The following is a 24,769-nucleotide window of genomic DNA, read 5'->3' on the forward strand; positions in this document are numbered from 1 at the left end:
CTTAGGCATGAGCCTTTCCCCTTGAAAAAGAAACGCTACCAATCCTGATCTTCTCCCACTGAGAAGACAGCCCCTAATGCTCCAATGAAGTTAGCGCTTTACCTGCCCATTTATCAGGGAATCTGTTCCGGGTCACTCATGTGCACATTCACTCACCCATTATTGACTCAGGGGCACCTGCTGCTCCTGAGTCAGCACGGGGCAAACATGAGTGAGACGGCGTCGCCCTCTAGAAAGCCACAGTACTGGGAGGCGGCGGGCGGTGGTGGGGTGGGGGTGGTGTTCGATCAGGACACCAATAGCCAGAACCTAAGAAGTGTGCTCAGGACACAGCGTGAATGTCCTGCAAATGCACTCTCCAAGTGCTACGGAATTAGGAGTGGAAGGAGGAGGCTCCGAAAAACTTCTTGGCCGGAGGGGAGAAGCCCATCAGAGGGGGCTCAAGAGATGGAATTAAATAGGCACTAAGGGTCAGAGCTTCGGCACAAACCACACAAAAATCCGTGGTTTCTGGGGAGCACTGAGGGATCCCGGAGTAGCGGGCGCTACCTGGGGGAGGCCCAGGGGTACCTTGCAGTCACAGCCGATGGGCTTCCCACACTCCTCGCAAGTGTTGGCAAAGAGGGCCTCAAAGCATGCCACGCAGTAGGGGCTCTCCTCTCTCAGGATATACTTCTTGCCAAAGAGAGATTCTTCGCAATGGTGGCAGTCAAAGCGCTCAGTCATCGTGACGCCCGGCTCTTCAACAGCCTGTCAACAAGAAGAGAAAGAGCAGGTTCCTGTGAGCACACTTGATACGTCGTCCTGCTGTCTGTTGTCACCTTTAGCCAAGGGATGGGATCCCTTCTGGGTGAAGAACTGAAACTCACCTCCCCCTTTTTAAGATTATTTATTTATTTATTTGAGAGAGAGAGAGAGCAGAGTGAGCGAGAACATGAGCTGAGGGGAGAGGCAGAGAGAGAGAGAGGGAGAGAAGCAGACACCCTGCGGAGCAGGGAGCCCGATGCGGGGCTCGATCCCAGGACCCTGGGATCATGACCTGAGCGGAAGGCAGACACTTAACCGACTGGGCCACCCAGGTGCCCCTGAAACTCACCCTTTTAACAGTTGTGATTTTCAGCAATACTTACAAAAAAAAAAAAAAAAAAAGCTTGGGGGCAGTTTTGTTGTTTGAATGCATTTCACTTCCTTCAAAGTCCCCACTGTTGACCCTGTCACAGAAAGGTATGTGGGCTCTGGATCCAGGGTGAGCCAGCATTAGAGCTCTCATCCTGGCAGGGCTGTGTGTCCGCTTCAAACGTGATGCTGCCTTACATCTTCCCTTTCTCGCTGCCCCCAAAATAGACAGGCTGGGATAGAAACAATATGTTCATTTCTATAAAAAGATTTTCCACGATTTTCCCTTTATGATGCATAAATTTGAAGAGTAAGAAACCAGTGTCCAGAAGGAGGGGGTGTCGGAGTTGGTAAACCTGAGAGGCCAAAAGAACATTCCCCTTGACCTTGATGTGACATTGGGAAGCACAATCTGCCCTTGCACTAGAAAAACTGCCCTATGTCCCTGGGGAATTATCCTTCTGCTGCGCAGGTATCCAGATAGCAGGATAAAGGGAAAGCCTGGCTCCCAAAAACAGATTATCACGCGGTGGGAAAGGCAGTGACCACGGTCAATGGCTCTCCAGGCAGCACCTCAAGCCTTTCATAGAGGAACAGGAATGCATCTCCGTGCCAGTCACCCTGCACTTTTTCCAGGGTGCGCATAGAGCGTGCAGGGGTGGGGTGGGGGATGAGGAGGGGGTGGAGGGAGGTGGGTTCTCAGCCTCAAGTGCTGTCCCCATACAAACTTGCTGAAACTGCTGGAAGGAACGAGGTCATGGGCGTACTCGGTGTGCAGATGTGCCCCCGGCGTGTTAAAAACACGGACTCAGTCTTCTTCAGGAATATGTTCTCAAGTGGCAATATTTAATTTGCTAAAAGTAAAAAGTTTTACAAATTGTTCACTAGGGAGACTGACTATGTAACTCTGAGCCATGTTTTGCGAACTCTAATTACACTTGGTTCAATGTTCAGTGCTTTCAAACCAGGTAAGAGTGAAATTCCAGGATAGCCTGTGGTGTAAATAAAATATTGCTGCCTGGTTTATGATAACAGCAAATTTGATAGCGTTTATTAATTTTGTGCTCTTGTGTATACAAGGTCCTGAAAACGGTGAGCAAAGAAAGAAATATCCTTCAAGCCTCTGTACTTGGTGATTTCTGTGTTTATAGAACAATTTTTTCCAAGAGTATTAAACATGCAGCTGGACCCATGTGGCAGGATCTAGCCTTCTAAATTGCTCTTCCTGGAGTTAAAGAAAACATTGTCTGGACAATTCTTGTGATAACATTACAAGATGAGGCTCTTGTGCATTTGAATTATTCTTCTGAAACCCAATGTATAAATATCCTTTGTACTCAGGCCACCTCGGGTTGAGGCAGTTACGTTGGCAGAAGATTCAGTGTTTTCCTGCAATTCCTTAGTTACTGGTCCTTGAAAGTGGCAATTGTTTATGTCATCACAATTGAGAACTCTCTTTCCAACATATACATTTTCCAATAAAGGCTGCCATTTACCTGTGGGGAACTGGACACTGATTGCCTGTTCTCACAAAAATAAGAGAATAATGATTCGAGAATTTGAAATACGAACAACAAAAGGAGACAGAGCTACAAAGTAGAATTTTAAAAGCTGGAAACAATTCCTGAGATTATCTACAACTACCTCGTTTTATGGATGGAGAAACCAGGGCCCAAGAATATTAGTGAAAAAAGAAGATCCACGTGAGCGTTCCCCAAAAAAGCCATCTTTTTTGCAATCTAAGTCAAAAAGTGGTTCCGTGGGGGCTCAAAGTACAGATCCTGCTAGGGGAGGGATACAGACTATGCCAGTCATCTCTTCAGAGATCATTTCTATGTTCTTGAGCCAGTGAAACGGGTGAACTTTTCTCATCAACGTAATGATCACGATGTTGCTCGTGTACCTGGCATATATGTTTTCAACTCCCTAGTTCCACGGGACTGGAACAGAAATAATCTAACGGAGTAAACTCTGAGAACAAGGAAGCCCCTGCATCTAGTCAAAGTATGACGGAGGCTCTCTGGGGACAAATGCCGTCAGCCCTGATGCCTCCTCCCTGCAGGACTAGTGCAGCGGCGGCCACCTGCCCAGAGGGACTGAAGGAGAGATTCTCCTGTCGGTGGAGTTCTCTCCCATCTGGTTCCTTATCTTCTCTAAGAAGTCACTTCAATTCTAAGGGTTAGGAGAGCACTTCTGTCAAACCAATGTGTTAAGGTGTAAAATGAGCACCCGTCACTGAGGAGGAACACGGCCGAATAACACTTGATCAGAGAAGGTCCTCTTCAGGATTCCCAGAGAATTACATGAAGCACAGACCCTGAAAGTCAAAAGAAGTAGACCAAAAGCTAAAATAAAAAACGAAGGGCTTCCCTTCTATCACAAAGTATTTAACACCAAGTCTCTCTTAAGTAGATGCTACCAAATAGAATATTCTTTTTTAAAAAGTGTGTATTTAAACTTATATTATCTTAAGCTTCTTTTTAATGGGAAAAACATATTTATCGTCCTACATTAAAAGGTCCCCATGAATTTGCATTTTTTAATCCTATAGAACACCTGATTATTTATTCATTCCAGAAGCATCAGTTGAGCTGGAACTGTGTATCAGATGGTATGCAAAATGCTAGAGATACAAAGATGAACACAATACAGGCCCTCCCTGAAGGAACTTGTAGTCTAGGAGGAAAACCGATAGCCAGTTGACCCTTGAAAATCCAACACCTGAGCCATCAAAAATCCACATACAACTTTTGGCTCCCCCAAAACCTAACTACGAATAGCCTACCGTTGGCCGGAAGTCTTGCCAATACAAATAGTCGATGAACACATACTTGTATATTATATGTATTATACACTGTATTCTTACAATAAAGTAAGCTAGAGAAAAGAAAATGCCATTTAGAAAATCACAAGGAAAAGAAAATACATTTACTGTAGTGTACTATGTTTACTGGGAAAAAAAAAATCTGTGTGTAAGTGGACCCGCGTGGTTCAAACCCCTGTTGCTCAAGGGTCAATGGTGTATCAAACAGATTATAAAGCTCCACACTCAGGGCACTGACAGAGAGAGACACAGAGGGTCCCATGGGAAGGAAGGGCAGGCTCCCCAGAGATGTCTCCCTGCACTGAACAAGGATAAGCCAGGTGATCCTGCGGGCCGGCGGGCAGATGGCAGAGGCGTGATGAGGAGCAGAGGCCGAACAGCACAGGAAGCTGAGAAGGTAGTCAAAGAAAGGAGGGCCTGCACTCTTGACCGTGAACTTGGCTCTGCCCTGTAGACAATGGGTATCATCATGAGGCCCAGCTGAGAGTTTACTGGGTAAAGTCCCAATTTTGCCACGTGGGGGTGAGAAGGACAAAACTCAAGGGCAGTGACTCTTTAAACGTGTTTCCAGGGTGTCGGGGTCTACTTCTGAGTCATTTCTTTAAATAAAAATAGGACATCTTGGATCTGTAAGGATTCTCATTCAACCTGCTCGAGTACTATCGCCTCCTCCGTCTGAAGCTCCGCATCCTCCTGACAGGTTAGCCCAGGGTCCTGTCCATCATGTGGGACCCAGAAGTGCTCCGAGCAGTGAGCTGCGGCATGCAAGGAGGCACCTGAGCACGAGGCGTGGCTGCTGACTTGCTATTTCCTTGAACTCCATTTGGAGTTGTCCAAATGACTGTGTTCTGGAGTTCTCCTCCCTGAACTCCCTGCCCAGGGCTAACTCAGGCTGATGTCATTCCCCCTTGGGCTCTGAGCAAGTAGGATATTTGACAAAGCTGGCTAGTAGGGGACAGGGGTGGCTCCAGGCTCCGATAACTGCTCTGGGTGAGGTGAGCCCCGGGGCACCGAGGGCTGGGCTGCAGGCGGGGAGGCACCAGACTCTTTCTCAGGGTTGGGGTCTCCCGAGGGCCCGGCTTTGGGGCAGGTAGAGAAAGAAAGGTTCCTGGGGCCCTGGAGCAGTGATGCACAGGCTCACGTACCGACAACGTTATTATTTTACGTCCCCAGGCTTATAAATGAGGGTTAGTTTTATCTGTAGATTTAAAAACCGTGAAACAAAGTTCAAGCAGGGGGGAGGAGGTGGGGAAGAGTCAGAGCTGGGCACACCTAAGAGAAACACAGAGAATGGGAAGGGGAAGGAGAGAGTAAGGAGAAGTAGAGAGATGGAAAGAGGCAGGAGAAAGAAAGGAGGGTAAAGAAGGTAGAAAGACACAAGAATGCTAGGAACCAGAAGCTCATGCACTTTCTTTTCTTTCCTTTTTTTAACCAGAGAGATGTCTTGGGTATACAGGGAGGAGGCTGGCCAGCCCATGAGTGCGAGGTACCTGGCCTGTCCTTCCCAGAGGGAGGCCTGGTGGGCCCCAGGGGCTTGCCTAAAAAGGCCTGAGTTGCAAAAGAGGTCTCCCTTAAGCATTGTTTTCAAAGCTCCATTCAGATACTGACTTTGATCTGACCCCAGAGATGCCATTTTCCTCCACCTCCTCCTCAAGACCCAAGTATTTCTCTGTATCAGCCCTGCTTTACAACCGTTTCTAATGTAGTCAGTTCTTAAAAAGAAATCTGCAAATATTCCCAAATCCTTCCCACAACACGAGCAACAGCGTCAGTAAGTCAGTCTCTGCTGAAACCACATCCACCTTTAAATGACCCCGGTGGGAAATTCCATTGCTTATCAACAGTCAGGACTTTTTGGAGAGAATTCAGAAAATCAGCCCGCTGCATGTGGGCTCTTTTCAAAAAGAATGCATTTAAAAATGCAATGTTTTCATGCCACCATGCGACACCGTGACCACCTGTGTCCCCCTCTGAGCCATAAGCGCCGTGAAGGTAGGGATATTGCTGGGGTCTTGCCATCAGGTGATAAACACAGGGTCAGCCGCTTGATAAATACTTTTGGAATGAATGGACAAATGGATGGGGAGTACAAACATGTGGGCAAAAATCAAGAATGAAAATGAGGAATGTTTTATGTGAACCATCCCCTTTGCATACCAAACCTGAAATGTAATGTGGTTTGGCATCCAACGCTCTTAAAATTTCTAATGTAACAGACCCCGAGCTTCATTCCTTCTCCTGTGTCTCTGGCCTCTTTCCCCCTTCCAGATAAACTGCTGCTTCCACAGCGGGCAGACTCTTTCTTATTGTGTTTGGAGTCTACACCCCTGTGAACACACAGCTGCACCTCCAGGAGAGGCCTGTCAGGTCAAGGAGCAAAAACCAGCCAGATGCTTCCACGCATCTCTGCGAAGAATGTGCTAGATCCCCTGACAGGCTCCAGATATCAAGGAAAGGCCCTGGATGTTCTGCAGGGACACAGCTTGCCTATAATCCAACATCCTCTGTCCAAGGGCTTGGGCTCTCACCCCTGCAACTGTAGCCAGAGAGTAGCACACACACTTTGCTTTCCTGTGCATAGACGTATGGACGCACAAACAGGGTTCACCTCTAACACTCTATTAGTCTAGCTAAACGGTTTCTTTTAAATAAAAATTCCGGTGAACAAAAGAGAGGTGCAAGTTCAAGGGGTTTGCTATTTTAAAGAATATAGGTATGTATTTAGAATCAACTTGAAATTGATTTTATTTTATTTATTTATTTGAGAGAGAGCATGAGAGAGAGCATGAGTGGGGGAAGAAGCAGACGGAGAGGGAGAGGCAGACTCCCCACTGAGTAAGGAGCCCAACATGGGGCTCGGGACTCAATGATCCCAGGACCCTGAGATCATGACCTGAGCCTAAGGCAGACGCTTGACTGACTGAGCCACCTAGGCGCCGTGAAATTGATTTTTAGATGCTTGGTAAAATGTAAGATTGACTAGGCCTACTACTACGTGATAAACGTCTGGATTAATTTAATGAGCCTTTTCAGAGTATATGGGCAGGGGTCAGGGATGTTTTATAATTTGGTATAGAAACAGGTAACTTCCAAAAACTTAAAAAAAAAATCTTGATTTGTCTCTGATGGTTTTATGAAACATTCTGTGTTGAGGGGCGCCTGGGTGGCTCGGTCAGTTGGGCGGCCTGCACTTGATTTCAGCTAGGTCATGATCTCTAGGTCCTGGGATGGAGTCCCAGCATCGTCGGGCTCTGTGCTCAGTGGGGAGTCTGCTCCGGGGTTCTCTCTCTCCCTCTCCTTCTTTCCCCCACCCCCTTGGGCTCCCCCCTTTCTAAAATAAATAAATAAATCTTTGAAAAAAAGGAAACATTTTGTATGAGAGACAATGCGTGACTAAGGTAAACCACTATCTTCCAGATTATCTTTGGAATACTGAATAATGAAAAGAAATGGGAAAATAATAAATGCAAAGTTTCTGACCTTAAGTCCATGAATACAAGAATGATGACACTGGTTTGATGTCCTATAGCTTTTAAAACCAGTCAATAAGAACGTATTGAGTAACCACTATTCTCCACGTACTGTTTTAGATAGTGGGTGGCTGGACAAAAACATAGAATCTCTAAAAGAGTTCCAGAATAGTTCTAGCCCCAAAGAATTTAAATCACCTTTAAGATACCATCTTGTCATTTAATCTCAAAACATGTCAGTTCAGTCAACAAAAGACAAGCATAATTATGCCAGCTAGAATGGCAGGCTGACTCAGGCTCATAAATCACCCCAGTGAGGGGGCTTTGGGGGAGCCCCCCCCATAGCTCTACCACCACCTTCCTGGGAACATGTGAACACATTATTTATGCTTTGTTTCCACAGGAACAAAATGAAATCTGCTCACTCTCTCTCATCAGTCTCCCCCAGTCTCCAAAAGGCAGCTCATTATTTACTTTCTGTCTGCCTGGCCTTCCATCTGCTATGAGCCCCAACCGGCCTCTTCCTATGGCGACGCCCAGTGTGTCCATGATGGGCTGGCTTCTTCCTTCTACCTGTCCTGTTCCTTCATGGTGCTGCTTTAGCATACTGCTTCGGGATCCTGTCAGGACAGGCTTGCATATCTCCGGCTTCCTTCTTCATTGGCTCGCTAATTCTCATTGGTTCCAAAAGTTGTATCATCAAACACGGACAGATCCATTTTCTTTTTGACTGTAAACCTAAATATCTCCAGACTTCAAGGATGCCCTGGGATATTCATTTTCTTTACCCACAAAAACAGGGCAGCTTCTTCTCTTACCGGCCCAGACATCACCTGCCTCACTTAGTACCACGAGCCTAAAGATCCTTAAGCCGCAGACTGACTCAGGGCAGGAAACGTATGGATTACGAAGGCCAAGGACGAGTGTGATGACACGTGATGTCCAAGTGAGAATCACTCACAACAACTGAACTAATGGTTGAGGCCCCAGATGCTGCCCCAGGCCTCTCATTAGATCTCCAGGAGGGGGGCCGTATTTTACAGCAAGAGGAAAGGCAACACCACCAGTGGCCAAGTAGTCATGGAGTCTTTAAAAAGCAAGACAGTTTGCTGGTGGGAGAATTTTTTTTTTTTAAGATTTTATTTGAGAGATGGGCGCCTGGGTGGCTCAGTTGGTTAAGCAACTGCCTTCAGCTCAGGTCATGATCCTGGAGTCCCGGGATCGAGTCCCGGGATCGAGTCCCGCATTGGGCTCCCTGCTCAGCAGGGCGTCTGCTTCTCCCTCGGACCCTCCCCCCTCTCATGCTCTCTCTCTCTGTCTCATTCTCTCTCTCAAATAAATAAATAAATAAAATCTTTAAAAAAAAAGATTTTATTTGAGAGAGAGAGAAAGAGTGAGAGCGAGCAGGGGGAGGGGCAGAGGAGGAGAATCTCAAGCAGACTCCGTGCTGAGTGCGGAGCCTGACACAGGGCTCGAATTCACGACCCTGAGATCATGACCTGAAATGAAACCAAGAGTCAGATGCTTAACTGACTGAGCCACCCAGGTGCCCTGCTGGCAGGAGAATTTTTAAGCAAAGTTACTAGAGAACTGTATTAGGTTCTCCAGAGAAACAGAACCAATAGGATATATACATAGGTATACACACACACACACACACACACACACACACACACACACACACACACAGATTTGTTACAAGGCATTGGTTCACACTATTATGGAAGCTAGTAAGTCCCAAGATCTGCAGAAGGCCTGAGAACCAGAACAGTCAATGGGGTAAGTTACAGTTCAAAAGCCAGCAGTCCCAAGACCCAAGAAGAGCCGAGTTTCAGTTTGAGCCCAAAGGCTGGAAAGGACCAATGTCCCAGCTCTGCAGTCAGGCAGGTGGAGTGCACTCTTAACTTAGTTTTCTCTTCAGTCTGAGTCTGAAGGCTGTAAAAGACTGATATCCCAGGCAAGAGGAATTCCCACTTGCTCAGCCTTTATGGTCACGTCTTCAACAGATTGGATGAGGCTCACCCATATTCAGAAGGGCAATCAGTCTACAGATTCAAATGTTAGTCTCATCCAGAAACACCCTCACAGATACACCCAGAAGTAATGTCTGAACAATTGTCTAGACATCCTGAGGCCCAGTCAAGTTGACATAAAATTAACCATCATAGGGGCCAAGGTCGAAATCCACAATTCAAGACAACAGAGGTACCTGGTGACTCACCCCAAAGTCACAATGCCTGCTTGGTCTCCTGGAAGACTAGGCTCTTGGTCACTAGAGAAGAGCCTGGTCATTTTGCCCAAGGTAGCCATGTTCAGGAAGTGGCTTCTCAGTATAATTCCACATGATAAATGGGCTTTGTTGGAATTCTCATAATAAAACTACACAGGAAGTATCCAATATTTCTTTTTGTTCACTCAAGCTCAAGGAACTTTGTATCTCATGGCATCTGAGGCATCACTCCAGCCACCTTGTTGACAAATGAAGCCACCCTAGCCCCAGAGGCTGGGTAATGCATCCTCAGATGCAGAACAGGGATAGAACCCAGGCCTCCTAGGGCGCCTGGATGGCTCAGACAGTTAAGCATCTGACTCTTGGTTTCGGCTCAGGTCATGATCTCATGGGTCATGAGAGCAGCCCAATGTTGGGCTCCTCACTCAGCAGCGAGTCTGCTTAAGATTCTCTCCCTTTCCTTCTGCCCCTCCCTCCCCTCGTTCTCTCTCTCTCTCAAATAAAAAAATAAATAAATAAATCTTAAAAAAAAAAAAAAGAACCCAGACCTTCTGATGTCCAGCCTAATTATTTTTCAGTATCCTATAGGGCTTTGTTTGTCTGCAACTCAGAATTTTTTTCAGTACTGAAGGTGGTTTAACAAGCAATTTTGAGTCAAAATACGCAGCAGAAGGCCTCCTTGAAATATTCAGGTATGTCCCCAGTACTTGGTGCCAGAGCTGCAAGAAGTATATTGGCCCTGTGTTTCGAACACAGGTCTCCTGATTATAAGCCCCACCTGTGATTTATTACCTCCCAAAATAAGTGCAAGGGAGTGCACACCATAAGTGCACATCATGGAAGGCAGCTGTATACATTTCATTTAAACTGGGTTAGACTATTTCCAATGGAAACCCAAACTGGGATCTGAAAAGAGTCATGATTGATTCTTAATTTAAATAGGAAACCACACTGAACACTTTCTTCCCAAAATTTCAGGTATGCTAAAATATCACCCTGGGACACCACTTAAGAATCAGAATTTTTCTCGTTTAAAATAAGCCCACATTTTTAAACCTGATGGTTCAGTATTTTAAGTTCTACACGAGTCAATGCCTGAGGCCACATCGGGAGCTCCACACCTTTGGACCGCAGGGAAATGCGTGGGTCACCCCCACAGGCGGATGGCAACCATGGGGCTTGCCGACGGGACAACTCGCTCACACTCCCGAGTTCTGGCCCCCTGGCAGGGCAGGGGCTGTCACCTCTCTGCGCTCGGACCTGCGGCCAGCCTTTGCCCAGGGCTCTCCCGTGGGTGTCAGTCACCCCGCTCCCACCCTGCGGCCAGGACTGGCCACTGGCCACTCCTGGCCAGGACTCGGACTTCGGTCTTCCCTCCGGAGACGGACACGGGGCGGTGGGTCCCTCCTGCCTACAGCGCCCCCCCGCCCCCCCCCGACTCTCCCCAACACAGTTCAGCTCGCCTTCCCCCGGGGTCTCCCCCAAGGCTCGGCTCCCTTCTCCCCGAGTGTCCCCAAGGCTCAGCTCCCCTCTCTTGGGCTCCCCCAAGGCTCGCTCCCCTCTCCCAGGTGTCCTCACAGTTCTGCTCCCTTCTACCCTGCCTTTCTCCGGGTCTCCCCTGCAACTCCGTTCTCCTCCCCCCAGGTGTCCCCACGGTTCTGCCCCCCTCTGCCCGGGTCTCCCCCAAGGCTCAGGTCCCCTCTCCTTGATGTCCCCACAGTTCTGCTCCCCTTGCCCGGCTTTTCTCAGGGTCTCCCGCGCGGCTCCGCTCCCCTCTCCCTGGGTAACCCACGGATCTGCTCCCCTCTCCCAGGTGTCCTCACGTTCTGCTCCCCTCTGCCCAGGGTCACCCCGCAGCTACGCTCCCCTCTCCCCGGATCTCTCCAGGGCTCAGCTTCCCAGTCCCCGGTCTCCCCCAGCACCTCGGCTCCTCGGTCTCCGGGTCGCCTCCAAGGCCTGGCTCCCCCTCCCAGGCGTCCGCACGGTTCTGCTCCCCTCCGCCCGGGTCGCCCTCTCGGCTCGGTCCCCCTTTCCCGGGGTCTCCCCCGCATCTCCGCTCGCCTCTCCCGGGTCTCCCCCACGTCTCGGCTCCAGTCTCCCCGGCTCTCCCGCGGCTAGGCCCCTAGTCCCCAAGGCGTCGGCTTCCCGCGGGGGGCGCGGGGGGAGGCACTCACCGCGCGGCGCGGGCGGGCTCTGGGGACCAGGCAGGCGTCCCGGGGCGGTGGCGGCGGCGGCGGCGGCGGCGCGGGGCTGCGGCGGGGCGGCCGGCCGGGTGGAGCGCCGCGGCTCCCGCCCGAGAGAACCCCCGCGTGTCATCTGACCATATAAGGAGACGCACGCCTCTGAGACGCCGGCGGCGCGGGCTCGGCGCGCGGGCAGCGGCGTGGGGGCGCGGGGGGGTGGGCGCCCGTCGGCCTCCCGGTGGCCGGGGGCGCAAGCGGACCCCAACTCTTTGTGTGCTTTGGGCTCCGATCCCCCTGGGGGATCTAACGCGCGGGGGTTACCGGAGCTCCGTGCCTGGCGTGGGCTCATAGGCCCGAGTTGAGGGCAAGGGCCGTGCGCGGGTCGCTGCGGCCACCACCCAGGGTCTCTCCACGCCGGGGCGGAGTGGCAGGGGTCTCCCTACGCCCGCACTCTCCGCCCGGGTCCGGGGAACGCTACGCCAGCCGAAGCCCGAGAACGGGTGGGGGTGGGCTGGGGTGCGGAACGGGGACCACTGATCCGGTCTTGCAGCGTCAGGAGGCCAGGGCCTGGGGTGTATGTGCACCGTGGGCTTTTTCGCCTTACCCCGCAGACCCCTCTCTGTCCCGAAATGAGCCGAGCAGATGGCCAGAGCGAATGAATAAAGCCAGGTTCTTTGTTCCGCTAGACTGGGGCCAGGGGGCTGTTCAGACGTTCTGTTGTTCCCTCGGGGCGAGAAAACAAAGGTGAGCTGCAGAGAGTGCCTCCCACACTGAAAGTCTGGCCCCTGGGCCTGAAGCCCACACTTAGTAGGGACAGATGGCACCCCTCAACCCGCAGGAAAGCGGGCATCAGGATAGAAATATTTGCTCTCGAGTGGGTGGCAGCCTCCCCTGACGACTCCGGGGAAGATGAGCGGAGGAGAGGACAGCAGAGGGAGAGCGGGAGTGCCGTGGGAAGGCATGTTATAATTAACAATCAGTGGGCCTCAGAGAAAGAAGAGCTATTTGATTCTTTTCTCTTGGTTGACGCTCAATGTCTGGGGGTATTTGAGACTCTCTGTGGGTCTCCATCATGGAATCACAGAACTTGCGAGTCCTATTAGCTACACTCATTGAGCTCTAGCTCTCCATGTTCTATCGTTTGAGTCTCACCCCTTGAAGATAAGGATTAATACCCGAGTTTTAAGGTGAGGAAACTTCAGCTCAGAGAGATTTGCTCAAGGCCTCCTGAGAATAATTATGCCAGTTGGGATTTGACCTGGTTGGGATTTGACCTGGAGTCTGTCAGATGGCAAAGCCATGCGAGTAGCGTGCAGGGCAGGAAATGCCCCTCACTCCATTGCCCTCCAGAGCGCTGAGAGTGGCCACAGCAGTGAGCCCAGTCAGAACGGGATGTGGGGAACCCAGCCTTCCGTCCCCCATTCCTCCCTGAACCTGACAGGTTCTCACCAAGGACAGAAGTGTGGGCTCCAGACCTGTACTCCCAATGATAGTCAAAGCAGGCCAGTATCTTGAGCAAAGTGTGCATAGACAAGCCTTTTCCCTCTGACAGTTATCTAGCTTTGTTGTCTGTATAGTTGCAAGTTACAGAATGATCTTCCAGAGACAGAGAGAGAGGGAGAGCTGGGGGTTGGGGGGGGGAACCAGAAGACTTAACTAGCTGCAATGAATAGGGTGGACTTGAATAGATTCTGAAACAAAGAACACACCATTTCAGAAATAAATTTTCATGAGACGGTTTGGGGAAGTGTGACACTAACAAGATAGTGGATGACATTGCTAAGTTATTATGAATTTATTTTAGGTGTGATAATGAAATGGCACACACACACACACATTCTTAAAGCCCTTAGCTTTCAGAAATAATGCCAAAATATTTACCAATGAGATAACATTATGTCTGAAATCGTTGCAAAATAATTTGAGGTGGGGGGAATGAATAGGGCCTATATATATATATATATATATATATGAAATAATATCAGCCATGGATTATTGGCAACTGGAAGCTGTGTGACGGGTGTGTAGGGGTTCATTATATTAGTCTCTTTCCTTTTGTAATGCTTGAAAAACTCTGTAATGGAACATTTTTTAAATTACAAATGCACATACCATTTGACTTTGACCCAGCGCTTCCCCTTACAGGAAATTATCTTACAGATAGACTTGCTCATGTGTAAATTGATAAACATACAAGAGTAGTCCTTGTGGAATTCTTCCTAATAGCAAAATATTGGACATGTTATATGTTCATCAACAGGGGACTAGTTAAATATTATATGGTACATTTTAGAGTTATTTCTACACTCAACTGTTAAAAAGAAGAAGGTAACTATATTTACTGATTTGGCATGATCTCCAAGTTATGTCCATGGAAAGAAAAGTAGATAGTAACCAAATATTTGTGTTAAGAAAGGAAGGGAGGGAGACAATGCATACATATCCTAGTGGTTGTCTCTGGGGAGATCTGGGGAGCTGGGGGCCAGGAGTGGGAGATGAAGTTTTACTCTATACCCTTTTGTTTCTTTTAAATTTTGAGCTATATAAATATATCATTCATTCAAAAAATAAAAATATTTTAAAAATTAAAGCAACACATGCTCCTTTAAGACAAATAGGAAACAAAGTTTGTTAAACTGAATTTATAGAACATCAAGGAAGTTTGCTAGAAATAGAGGCAGAAGGAATACAATTCTGAGCTGAATGGCATGTACTTTTGGGAACAATTTGAATCAAAGGGCAAACTATTTTATTTTATTTATTTTTTATTTTTTTAAAGGATTTTATTTATTCAGTTGAGACACAGAGATACAGAGAGAGAGAAGAGAAAGCATGAGCAGGGAGAGAGGCAGAGGGAGAGGGAGAAGCAGGCTCCCCGCTGAGCCAGGAGCCCGATGTGGGGCTCAATCCCAGGACCCTGGGATCATGACCTGAGCCGAAGGCAGCCGCTTATCCATCTGAGCCACCCAGGTGTCTCAAGGACAAACTCTTTTAAAATTAAAATTTGTGCTGCCTGGGTGGCTCAGTCGGTTAAGCGTTTGCCTTTGGCTCAGGTGATGTACCAGGGTCCTGGGATGGAGCCCATGTGGGCTCCTCGCTTACTGGGGAGTCAGCTGGAGGATTCTTCCTTTCCATCTCCCTCTGCCCCTCCCCCTGCTCATGCTCTCTCTTTTTGTCTCAAATAAATAAATATAATCTTTAAAAAAATAAATTTTTAGGAGCATCTGGGTGGCTCAGTTGGTTGAGCGTCAGACTCTTGATTTCAGCTCAGGTCCTGATCTCTGGGTGGTGGGATCAAGCCCCACTACCGGTTCCTGCTCAGCCAGAAGTCTGCTTGTCCTCCTCCCTCTGCTTCTCTCCCTGTGTGCTCGTGCATGCGTTCTCTGTATCTCAAATAAATAAATACACACATAAAATCTTTAAAATAAAATAAAATACATTTTTATAAGATAGTCTGGTAAAATGTATTTTGAAGAGTTCTATCTTTTATACCATTGTATTCGCAGGGCCTAACTATAGCACATGGCACATAGTATGTACTTGATAAAAACAGATACTGAATGAATGGTGGATCACAGACTTGTTTAATATGTGGCAAATCTTTCATTTTGTAGTTGATTATTTTATAGTATAGCAGATAAATATTATAGAAAATAGAATGCTATGACAATATAACTTGATCTCTGGAATCAGGTCTGGATTTGAATCCTTGTTCCACCTGGGACTTAACTGAGGTGGCCTCGGGCAACCACAAAATCTCCCTAACCCTCAAACTACTCATATGTAAAATGGGTGAATAACATATACTTTGCAAAATTCTTGGGAAGATCCTTTGAGATGGCTCGTGTAAATCACTCAACAGTGTTAATGAAGTCCTCGGCACATAGTAGGACCTCAGTAAACATGAGCTTTTATTCCATGGGTATTTTGTTTGACAATAAAGGGGAGATGAATTCAGAATAAGAGGGAAATGTGAAGGTGGTAAAAAGGTACAATTTTCCAGTTATAAAATAAGTAAATCCTGGGGAGGTCATAGCTAATAATACTGTATTGTATATTTGAAAGTTGCTAAGAGAGTAGATCGTAAAAGCTCTCATCGCAAGAAAAAAATGTAACTGTGATAGACATTAACTAGATTTATTGTGGTGATCATTTAGCAATATCTACGATTATCGAATCATCATGGTGTGCACCTGAAACTAACGTAATATTATATGTTCATTATATCTCAATAAAAAAAGGAAGGAAACGGACTTAATTCTCATCAGAAGGAAGGATTAAAGCTGAGATTGTATTCTAAAGATAGAAGATTGTCTTTTTGACAGAAAAATTATCTGCTTTGGGTAAAAGGTTAATTCGTAAAAGAAAAAAAATTAAGAAATTCTATTTCCTGGGAAAGGCATAGAGGCAACTCCTATAGGTGATTCAAGTAATTCAAGCTTCTCTTGTTAATTTCAATTCTGTAATTCCCCCACCAGCCAGCATCACCCTGACTTCTTCCTCTCTCATGGGGGGCGGTTTCACGGATGGGGTAGCTAAGAAGCAAGAAAAGAAAGGGAAAGCTGTATGGCATAGGTCGTGGTTCTCAAAATGTGGTCCTGGACCAGCCGCATCAGGATCACCCAGAAACTGATTAGAAGTAAAACATTCCCCGTGTTTTAACAAGCCCTGCAGGTAATTCTGATGACTAATTGTGCCTTGAGGTAAAATACTCCCTAGGGATTCCAACTCTGGACTCAGTAATTTACCAGAAACCCAGACCTTAGTTCTGGGGGTGGGGGTGGGGCGTGGAAACAGATACGCTAAATACAGACTGGGATCTGGAACTCTAAAATCCAATTACAAGTATTACTTACTCTGCCAGATACTTCACGGGAGGGAAGCACAGGTAGAAATGAACTCTAAAATCCAATCACAAGTATTACTCTGTCCGGTACTTCATGGGAGGGAAACACAAAGTATAAAACTTACAAGGCAAATCCTTGCAGCCTGTGTGTCAGTGGTACCAAAGCTGAAACCTAATTCTCTCCTCCCAGAGGCCCAGAGAGGAAGACACAGCTTCTAGAAGTGTGGTCAGACCTGGGGGGGAGAGGGGGGGAGAAGGTGGGAGAGGGGGCGGTCAGGCCGGGGTCTCCTCCTGACCTTGGCCACCTGGCAGGTACTAGGAGACCTCACCAGCACCGGGGAGAAAGGGAACCCATGAAAACAGGGGCGGAAGTTCAGATGTCCCTATGTCCCCTACCCTAACTGACCATTTTGATGAGGATTTTTACAGCACTCCTCCCATTTCAGAAGCAGAACTTCTCACGGGCAGCTCTAACCACTCAAACCCGGAGCAGGAAGCTGTTGGAGGATTTGCCCTTGATTCAGAGTTAATCATTCTTAATTGCCTCAGATGGTTGGAGGGTGAGTGTCTAAGATCATAAAAGCTGGCAGTAAGCCCTGAGTTCTTGCTCTGTTCCTGGGAAGGGAGCAGGGTGGGGGGCAGGTCTGTGCACGCCTCCCCATGACACAGCACCACCCCACTATGCTGGCTCAGACATCTGGGCTCACTTTTTCTAAAAGCACGATTTGCCTGGATGGAGAGAGAACATTTCTATCAAAGATGACCGTGCAGACAGGGCGCTCACCTCCTGTGCCCCTGAGCTTGGTGCCGGTGTCCCCTGGAGCAAACCGAAGGAACTTGGTCTGGTTACAGCTTTGTTCTTGTAGGTGCCCAAACGTTGCCCCTGTGCCTGTTAAGACTTTCAGGAAAAGCCCAGCCCTTCGGGAGATGCACCCTCTTTGCCTCCCCACCCCCTTTTGCTCTGGTTAGGGGAGAAAAGCTTGGCTCTTTCTTAAGACGCAGAGTTTCCATATCCCATTTCTTTGTTCTCTCTTTTTTACAAACTGATTTAATGGATGCAAATAGTCACCACGTTCAAAACCTCAAAACATGCCTGACATGGAGCCAAATCCACAAACAACTCCGTGATTTTCTGAGTTTGTCATCATTGGTTAAAGCTGATTTGGAGCGTCTCATACAAGTTTCCATTGTGGCTTTGATAAGTCATTTAAGAAAGGTTCTATCTGGCAGCCTCACGGCCAATAAAATGAAACCATTCACACTGCGGTTCATTTCTGTGAGGCTCGGAGGCCACTTGTGGATCAGGAACTGTTGCTGGACTATTTCGGATGAAAACAATTTCTCAAGTTGGCCCTGGAAACGTTTGCTTCTTCTTTGAGACCTTTTTGTCTCTGATTTCAGCCCTTTTCTGCAATAACCCGGTCACTTCTCTGTTTGCCAACAGTTTTACTCTGTTTTCCCTCTGTCTGCTTTTCCAAAACCCATTGAAAGAAGTGTAAACGCCCGAGGTCTGCGTAAACCTAGCAAAATCCTATTTTGAATGAACCATGTTTGCTTCCCTAAAATCACTGAAGTGCTTTTCCAGGTGGCCTCTGCCAGTTCTTCCTGGAGTCCCTGAAATGGGAGCATCTCATGCCCACTTGGTTCTCAGAATGTGGATTTTGAACCACACTGAAGTCACAAGTGTTCTTTGTGAATTGACTTTATGAGTCAGCACCGTAACTTTAAAATCCCCAGTGCGCCCTCCCTGCCATTCAAGTCCTCTCTGTACTATTTCCACTTGGATCAGGGTCCTTAAGAGGAAATCTAGCTAGGAAGAGCCTGGGCTGCCAGGAGGGGAGGGGAGCACCAAGCTCCAGCCCAGGCACCCCTGCGGAGCTGTGTGCATGCACCACCCAAGTGTATGTCCTCTTTACTTAACCTCTGAAACAAAGAATGGCCTCTCTTCGCACCTTAAAGGGTTATTAGAAATTATTTAGTCCTTCATCAAGTTATTTTTATGGTTAATCAATCCCTGAAAATTTTCCAAAACGTCTCATACCATAGAAACGATCGTGCAGTGTGGTAGGTGAGGTGCATGTGACAAAGAGCTATACCTTCTGTTGCTTTATGTTCTGCTAAGAACACAAGTGAAGGGCTGTCTTCTACCTGTTTCAGAAGGTGCTTTAACATGGGGCCTGAGAGTCACGACAGAGCTTCTGGGACAAGCAGGCTTTGCTGGACAGCATTGCAATGGTCCTTGATGGCTGGGAGACCAGAAAAAGATTTTCTAAAATGTCTGACCTTCGCAGGATGCTGGCAGTACTATTTGCTCCCCAAAGAATCTTTTCAAATTCTGGGCCATCCTAACCGCACACATATTTTTGGAAACTTCTGCGCAGTTAGAGATGCTGAGGAATGACTCTGTAACTGTTCCAGATTAGTCATTGCCTCCTGCAGGGATGGAGGGGCTCCAGGGGCAAATCATTGTCAGATACCCAAATTGTTCATTAGCTGTCCTTAAACTCAGTAAATGCTTCTTCATTTCCCTGCCTTCCTGCCTCTCCCTCCCTCCCTCCCTCCCTCCCTCCTGTTCTCTCTCTCTTTCTTTCTTCCCTCCTGCCCCCCCCCCCCCCCAGCTCTTTCTCTGCTTTCAGTTCAACAGTCTGAAATTACACTTTTCTCTTGCCAATGGCCTTCCACAACCTGGCTCCCTGACCTTGTTACCATTTTAGGGACCCAGTTCTGTCTCCCACCCTGTCTGTGTGGCATGCCTATTTCCCTATATCGTCACCGGTCCCTTGAGTTTCCAGGTCAGGCTGAGAGCAAAGGATGGAAATACTTGGAGGTTTTCTGTTTTGAAGAGTATGTTTGGAAAGTCATCAGGTCAGGAGAACAGGGGCTTACCATGTAAGTCACGAGGTCCTTGAGACCCCTTCCCACCCGGTCTCTTGGCTCCTGCATGCTCCACCTCTGCCCCTGAGCCAAGAGAGTTTTCCACACTCTGTTCGGCACCCTGAACTCCTTCTCCCCTGCGAAGGCTACCTCGAGTACTCATCCCTTGTTTTTGACCATTCCATACTGTCTCATCTTTCCCTTGTTTATAACAACAAACAAAAGAGTGGGAGCCCCTTCTGGGCAGGGTTGGACACATTCATTTCTGTATTCTCTGCATCTTGGTCAGTAGTCTGAATTCAATTCGGGTATCCTGAAAATGCCTAAACCAAGATAGGGCTGCCATACAAGGGCTCATATGGGCCTACTTGAACCAAACAAATTGACCCTATTGCTCATTTGGGCGTTTCCATTATCTGGGCTTTGCATGGAGATCTGACTTGCAAGCACTTGCACTAAAGCTCAGTGGAGAGGCACCTGGGTGGCTCAGTTTGTTTAGCATCTGCCTTCAGGTCAGGTCATGATCCCGGGGTCCTGGGATCGAGCCCCACATTGGGCTCCCTGCTCAGCGGGAAGCCTGCTGCTCCCCCTGCTTGTGCTCTCTCTCTCTCTCTCTCTGACAAATAAATAAAATCATAAAAGAAAAGAAAAGAAAAGTGGAGGGCCTGTCCTCTCTGGCAGGGAGCCAGGAGCTGCTCTTCCTGCATGAGCTGGAGTCCCCCCAGGAGTACCTTCCACAGGTACTGTGAGCAGCTGAGATCAGGTGGCAGGGGCCAAACCATGGACCTTCACACTTCTGCCCCTGAGTGTCTAGCTCTTCCTGAGGAGGGGACTGCCCCAGTTGGGCCCCTGCCCCACCCCTGCCTGGGCCCTAGGTACAGAAGGCAGCTCCCTGAGGGAAGACCTGGAAGTGGTCATGCCAACGAAAGCCACAGCCTCCATTTTTAGCAACCAAATATAATGAATTCATGTCTTAAAATTATGGCTGGGGCATGCCTGAATCGCTATTAAATACTTTAAGACAGTCTGTCTGTCCAAACGGGAGCATACAAAACAAAAATTCTGTCTCCCAGGGAAATTCGTAAAGGTCTGTCCTCTGCAGCTGCATGAGTATGTCTGGTGGGCCGTTTGTCAAAGCAGGTCTAATTGCAGGAGCCTCTTTAGTGATAACAGCTCTGCTGTAGCCTCTGAGAGGGGCATCTTGACCCCCAAAGCGGGCATTAGATCACTAGGCTGCAGAGATGAGCCCATGTAGGAGCACACAGTTCATCCCTTTCGAACCATACTGTTTTATGGTGGAGTCACTCAGAAAGAAAAACTGGTGTCTTTCCCTCATTCACTGATATAGTTAATGGATAATCCTTCCCAAAGGTAGACCAGATTCCTAAGCTTGTACTTGCCTTCACTCTGGCCATCCACACTCCCAGAGACGACTATGCAGCTTTCCAAGTCATGCGGTCCTAATTTTGACTTGCACATCACCAGGCAGTAAGAGGGGACACCCCCCGGCCGAGATGGGGACCAGCACCCTGGTCTTGCAGAATCGTGCTTTCACTTGGGAGAAGTACCCTTTCACGTGGCCAGGTGGGCTTGCCATGAGGACTCCTTTACTTTAGATGGGTCTTTCTTGCTCCCTTGCAAAGCGCATGCACAAGCAGAGGGAGGACAGAGTCCTTGTTTGAGCAGAACTAATCGGCCTGATAGTCAATGAATGTAAACTTGACATCCCAGATTCTGGAATGCAGAGTTCAGAGGAGCTATCGTTCATTATCACTGTTACAACAAATGTTTCCTTTTCTTTCTGTCTTTTGTCTTTGATTGCTGATATGGTGGCATTTTTTGTGTAGGAAAGTGAGGTGGGTGTGGATTTAGACACAGAGTCTTTGGAAGACTCATTTCTTCTTTCTGTCTCAGACTCTAGGAGGAGACGCTGTTTTAGGGGGCTCTGCACCCCGCATGGTACTGGGGCGGAGCAGCGGACTGGTGCAGGGGAGGCCAGGAGAGCCTGCGGTAGCCCCCCACAGTGCGGGGTGCTTCCCTCTGGGCCAAGGAGGCAGAGAGGGGGCTGTGGCTCAAAGGAGGAAAACGTCTCTGCAACGAAGCTTTGGGACAGAGAGAAGGGGCTGCAGAGGCCTGCTGGGAAGAACAGTCCCAGGGAGAAGGAAAGGACACTGTGTGTAAGAAAACAGAGAAGTGAGGGAGCGAAGAAGACAGACATGGTAAAAGTAGGCTTCCTTCCACCTGGGAAATAGGCAAGGCACCAGCACTTAGCTGGTTAATTCATGTGGACAACTAAGGCTCAGGCTACTATTCCCTGGAAGTCAGGAATGGTTTCAGAGGAAGACGCTGAAGTTACTCCCGAACTCTCCATGACCCAGCTGCACACTCAGCTTCGGCCATTCCGAGGGAGGCCACGCACGACATTACAAGCCCAGCGAGGGAGCAAAGCAGGGGAGGGCCGAGGGCAGCTTCTTAGGTCAGCCCCTGAGGTAATGGTAAATTGCACATTTCGTACAAGAGTTGTTCAAGTCACTGTGTGTAGGACTAGCAAAAGTTACCATTTGGTCTGCTACTCTAGAGAGTCCTATTTATGAGGCTCAGTAGATAATGTGATGTTATGGTTTAAATGCCCATCAAGGCTCTTGGTCCCAGGAAGAGGAGGCAGAGGGGGTGATAAGCAGAGTCACCCAGGAGCTGCCTCTGGTCCATCGTGGACTCCGCTGGTGTCCCGGAGCTGCCTGGGGAGGCCGACTGGAATAGCACGTGGCTCACTCTTCCGTGGGAGCAGGTAACCAAGCTAGAGCTCGGCAGGAGCCTTCCCTGGTGTCCCTGCCAGATGAACAAGCCGACTCCTGCCTCATTTCTACCACAAGGCCTTGGGGCCAAGTTAACCAGAATGAAGGGACATTCCAGAGGATGAGGAATGCCAGGATCCCTGGCCTGGTTACCAGGCTGGGGTGGGGATCCCGGAATGACCACGTGTCCCCCCGGCGGGTCTGGAAGCCACATGTGTGATTCGGCGGGGGGAGGCAGAACCCAGAGATGAATGCTCACACCAGGGTCAGGACACAGGAAAGTGGGAGGGCGGCATCAGAGTTTTGTCTCCCAAACAGAAACAGCTTGCCAGCTGGAAGGAGACCTGAGAAGTTTTAAACCCAGGCAACTCCTCCGCCTTCTAGAAGCCCGGCCTGTCTGCCTCCTTCTACGACCCTGACAATAACGGGCATGTGCCCAGACGAGGGAAATAACCCCAACTGGACCTGGGGCCACAAAGCCAAAGTGAGTGTGTCTGGTAGGGCTAGTCCTTCCATAGACAGTGCTCTGAAGGCTGGTAAGCTACCTGCCAGACGATTTCTGATGGCGATGCCTTTTGAAGTCTATTCTAACTGCGCATCTCTGGGAAACGTGTCACCTATTATGACACTGCTAGCTGATGTTGGTGTCTAAACCCAACGCGTTGGATTGTCTTACTCAGACCAGAAGGATTTCTTGGCACAGGCAAGCAGAGGGAGGTTTATGGTATGCGCGTCTCCTTGTATCGGCTTGTGCTTCTGTGATGCTGGCAACCAGAAGGGTCCCCACAGGACGAGGGAAATGCCGAAGCACGCAGGAGAGGAGCAGGGAGGTGAGTCATTCAATGGACTCGAAACCCACCATGCTACACAGCCGAACACAGGAGGCAGCCGTCACAGCTTTGAGCGTTTGAAAAATTTACACAGTAGAAGCATGCCTCGTTCTTTTGGGAAGTGGCACGCTGCACATTAAGTCAACCTCAGGTAAGATGTCTCGGGACCATGCAAAGAAGACTGTTATTCTCAGGTTTCCAAATTCCATTTCCTCATTTACAACATGTCTGCCATTTTGGCCCCGAACCTGTGTCTTGATGATGAGATCCTCATGAAATTGAAGGCGGGGCGGGGGGCAGTAGTGTGAACGTCCATGGAAGAATTACAAATGGACCCCCGTGAGCAGAGGTGTGCATATTGCCATCATCACTTTAGATGTTCAGACTCATTCATTCTCATTTCGCTCACTACAACTGATCCTAAAATTAAAGCAGACTGCCACCCTCTGTGTCCTAAACTCTAGACAAGATTAAAGGCCATCAGCATAATTTCCTAATATTGTCTTTGAGTTAAAGTCTTAAGACATAACTTTAAAAAATAAAAACATATTATAACTTTAGAAAGAGTATTATCAAACACCGATGCTGTCCCACTTAGAGCAACTTTTAAAGAAAACAAAGTGTAACGTGCAGCATTTTTTTCCTCAGTTCTTTTCAAGCACATCTTAATAGCCCCTGTCTCTCCCTCCTGGTTTTAGTTAGAATCCTTTTTCCCAGCTCACCCAGAATCCTAATCTTTGAAATGGAGAATTTGTGAATGATCCTGGAACGTGGGACTCTTCTGACATCGAAAGCTCATGATGTCCTCCTCAGAGAAATCAGGTGGAGGGGGTTGGGCACAAGGAAACTCCTGGGCAGGAAATTATTATTTGCTGGGTGATTCACCCTCACGCTGACAGCATGAATCAAGCTCAGCACCTCCTTTCCAAAGCTTAAAGTCCAGTGTGACCGGAAGGGAGGAAGGCAGCTTGGTCAAGATGAGAGTCCAGTAAGATCTGGTCTGAGTGAAGATATGGAAACTGTATTCCAATTCTGGGTATTGAAACCTGCATCACGAAGGAATGTTTGCTCACGCGTGTTCACAGCAGCATGGCTCACAACAGTCAAAATGTAGAAGCTGCCACGTGTCCACCAATGGACGAAAGGATAAAGAAAATCTGGTGTATGCACACAATGGGCTATTACTCAGCCTTAAAAAGAAAGGACGGCACATCCAAAACATGGATGAACTTTGAAGACATTAAAGACATGAAATTAGCCAGATAAATATTGAATAATTTCACTTACATGAGGTTCTTAGAGTCATTGAATCCATAGAGAGAGAAAAAAAAATAGAATGGTTGTTGCCAGGGCTGGGAGCAGATGGAAAAGGGAATGGGGGTGTTATTGTTCAATGGGTACAGAGTTTCAGTTTTACAAGACAAAAATGTTCTGGAGATCTCTTGCACAACAATGTGAATACACTTAACACTATTGAATTGTACACTTAAAAATGGTGAGGATGGTAAAAAAAAAAAAAAGATGTAGAAATTGTATGTGTAAAAAGTGATGGGAACAACAAGAAATGCCCTTAGGTCTGTGATGGTTAACTTCATGCGTCA

The 24,769-nt window shown here is 48.1% G+C and overlaps 1 protein-coding gene across 3 annotated transcripts in view; it reads right to left on the reverse strand.

The window, feature by feature from the left end:
• Positions 1-24,769, reverse strand: part of FHL2 (four and a half LIM domains 2) — a 66,270-nt gene that overhangs the window by 21,349 nt on the left and 20,152 nt on the right. Inside the window, exons 1-2 of one of the 3 annotated variants that reach the window (XM_028104088.2) lie at positions 11,815-11,884; positions 571-750 (exon numbers count right to left, since the gene is read on the reverse strand). In XM_028104088.2, coding sequence (XP_027959889.1) covers positions 571-726 — 156 coding nt within the window. In that variant the 5' untranslated portion in view covers positions 727-750; positions 11,815-11,884. Of the gene's footprint in view, positions 1-570; positions 751-11,562; positions 11,643-11,814; positions 11,885-24,769 lie in introns of those variants that run through there. The other 2 variants (XM_028104089.2, XM_028104090.2) reach the window with 2 other exon arrangements.

Source organism: Eumetopias jubatus, unplaced genomic scaffold (genome assembly GCF_037043125.1).
Source record: "Eumetopias jubatus isolate StellerSeaLion01/CBP00866 unplaced genomic scaffold, mEumJub1_p1.0 scaffold_9, whole genome shotgun sequence".
Classification (NCBI taxonomy): domain Eukaryota; kingdom Metazoa; phylum Chordata; class Mammalia; order Carnivora; family Otariidae; genus Eumetopias; species Eumetopias jubatus.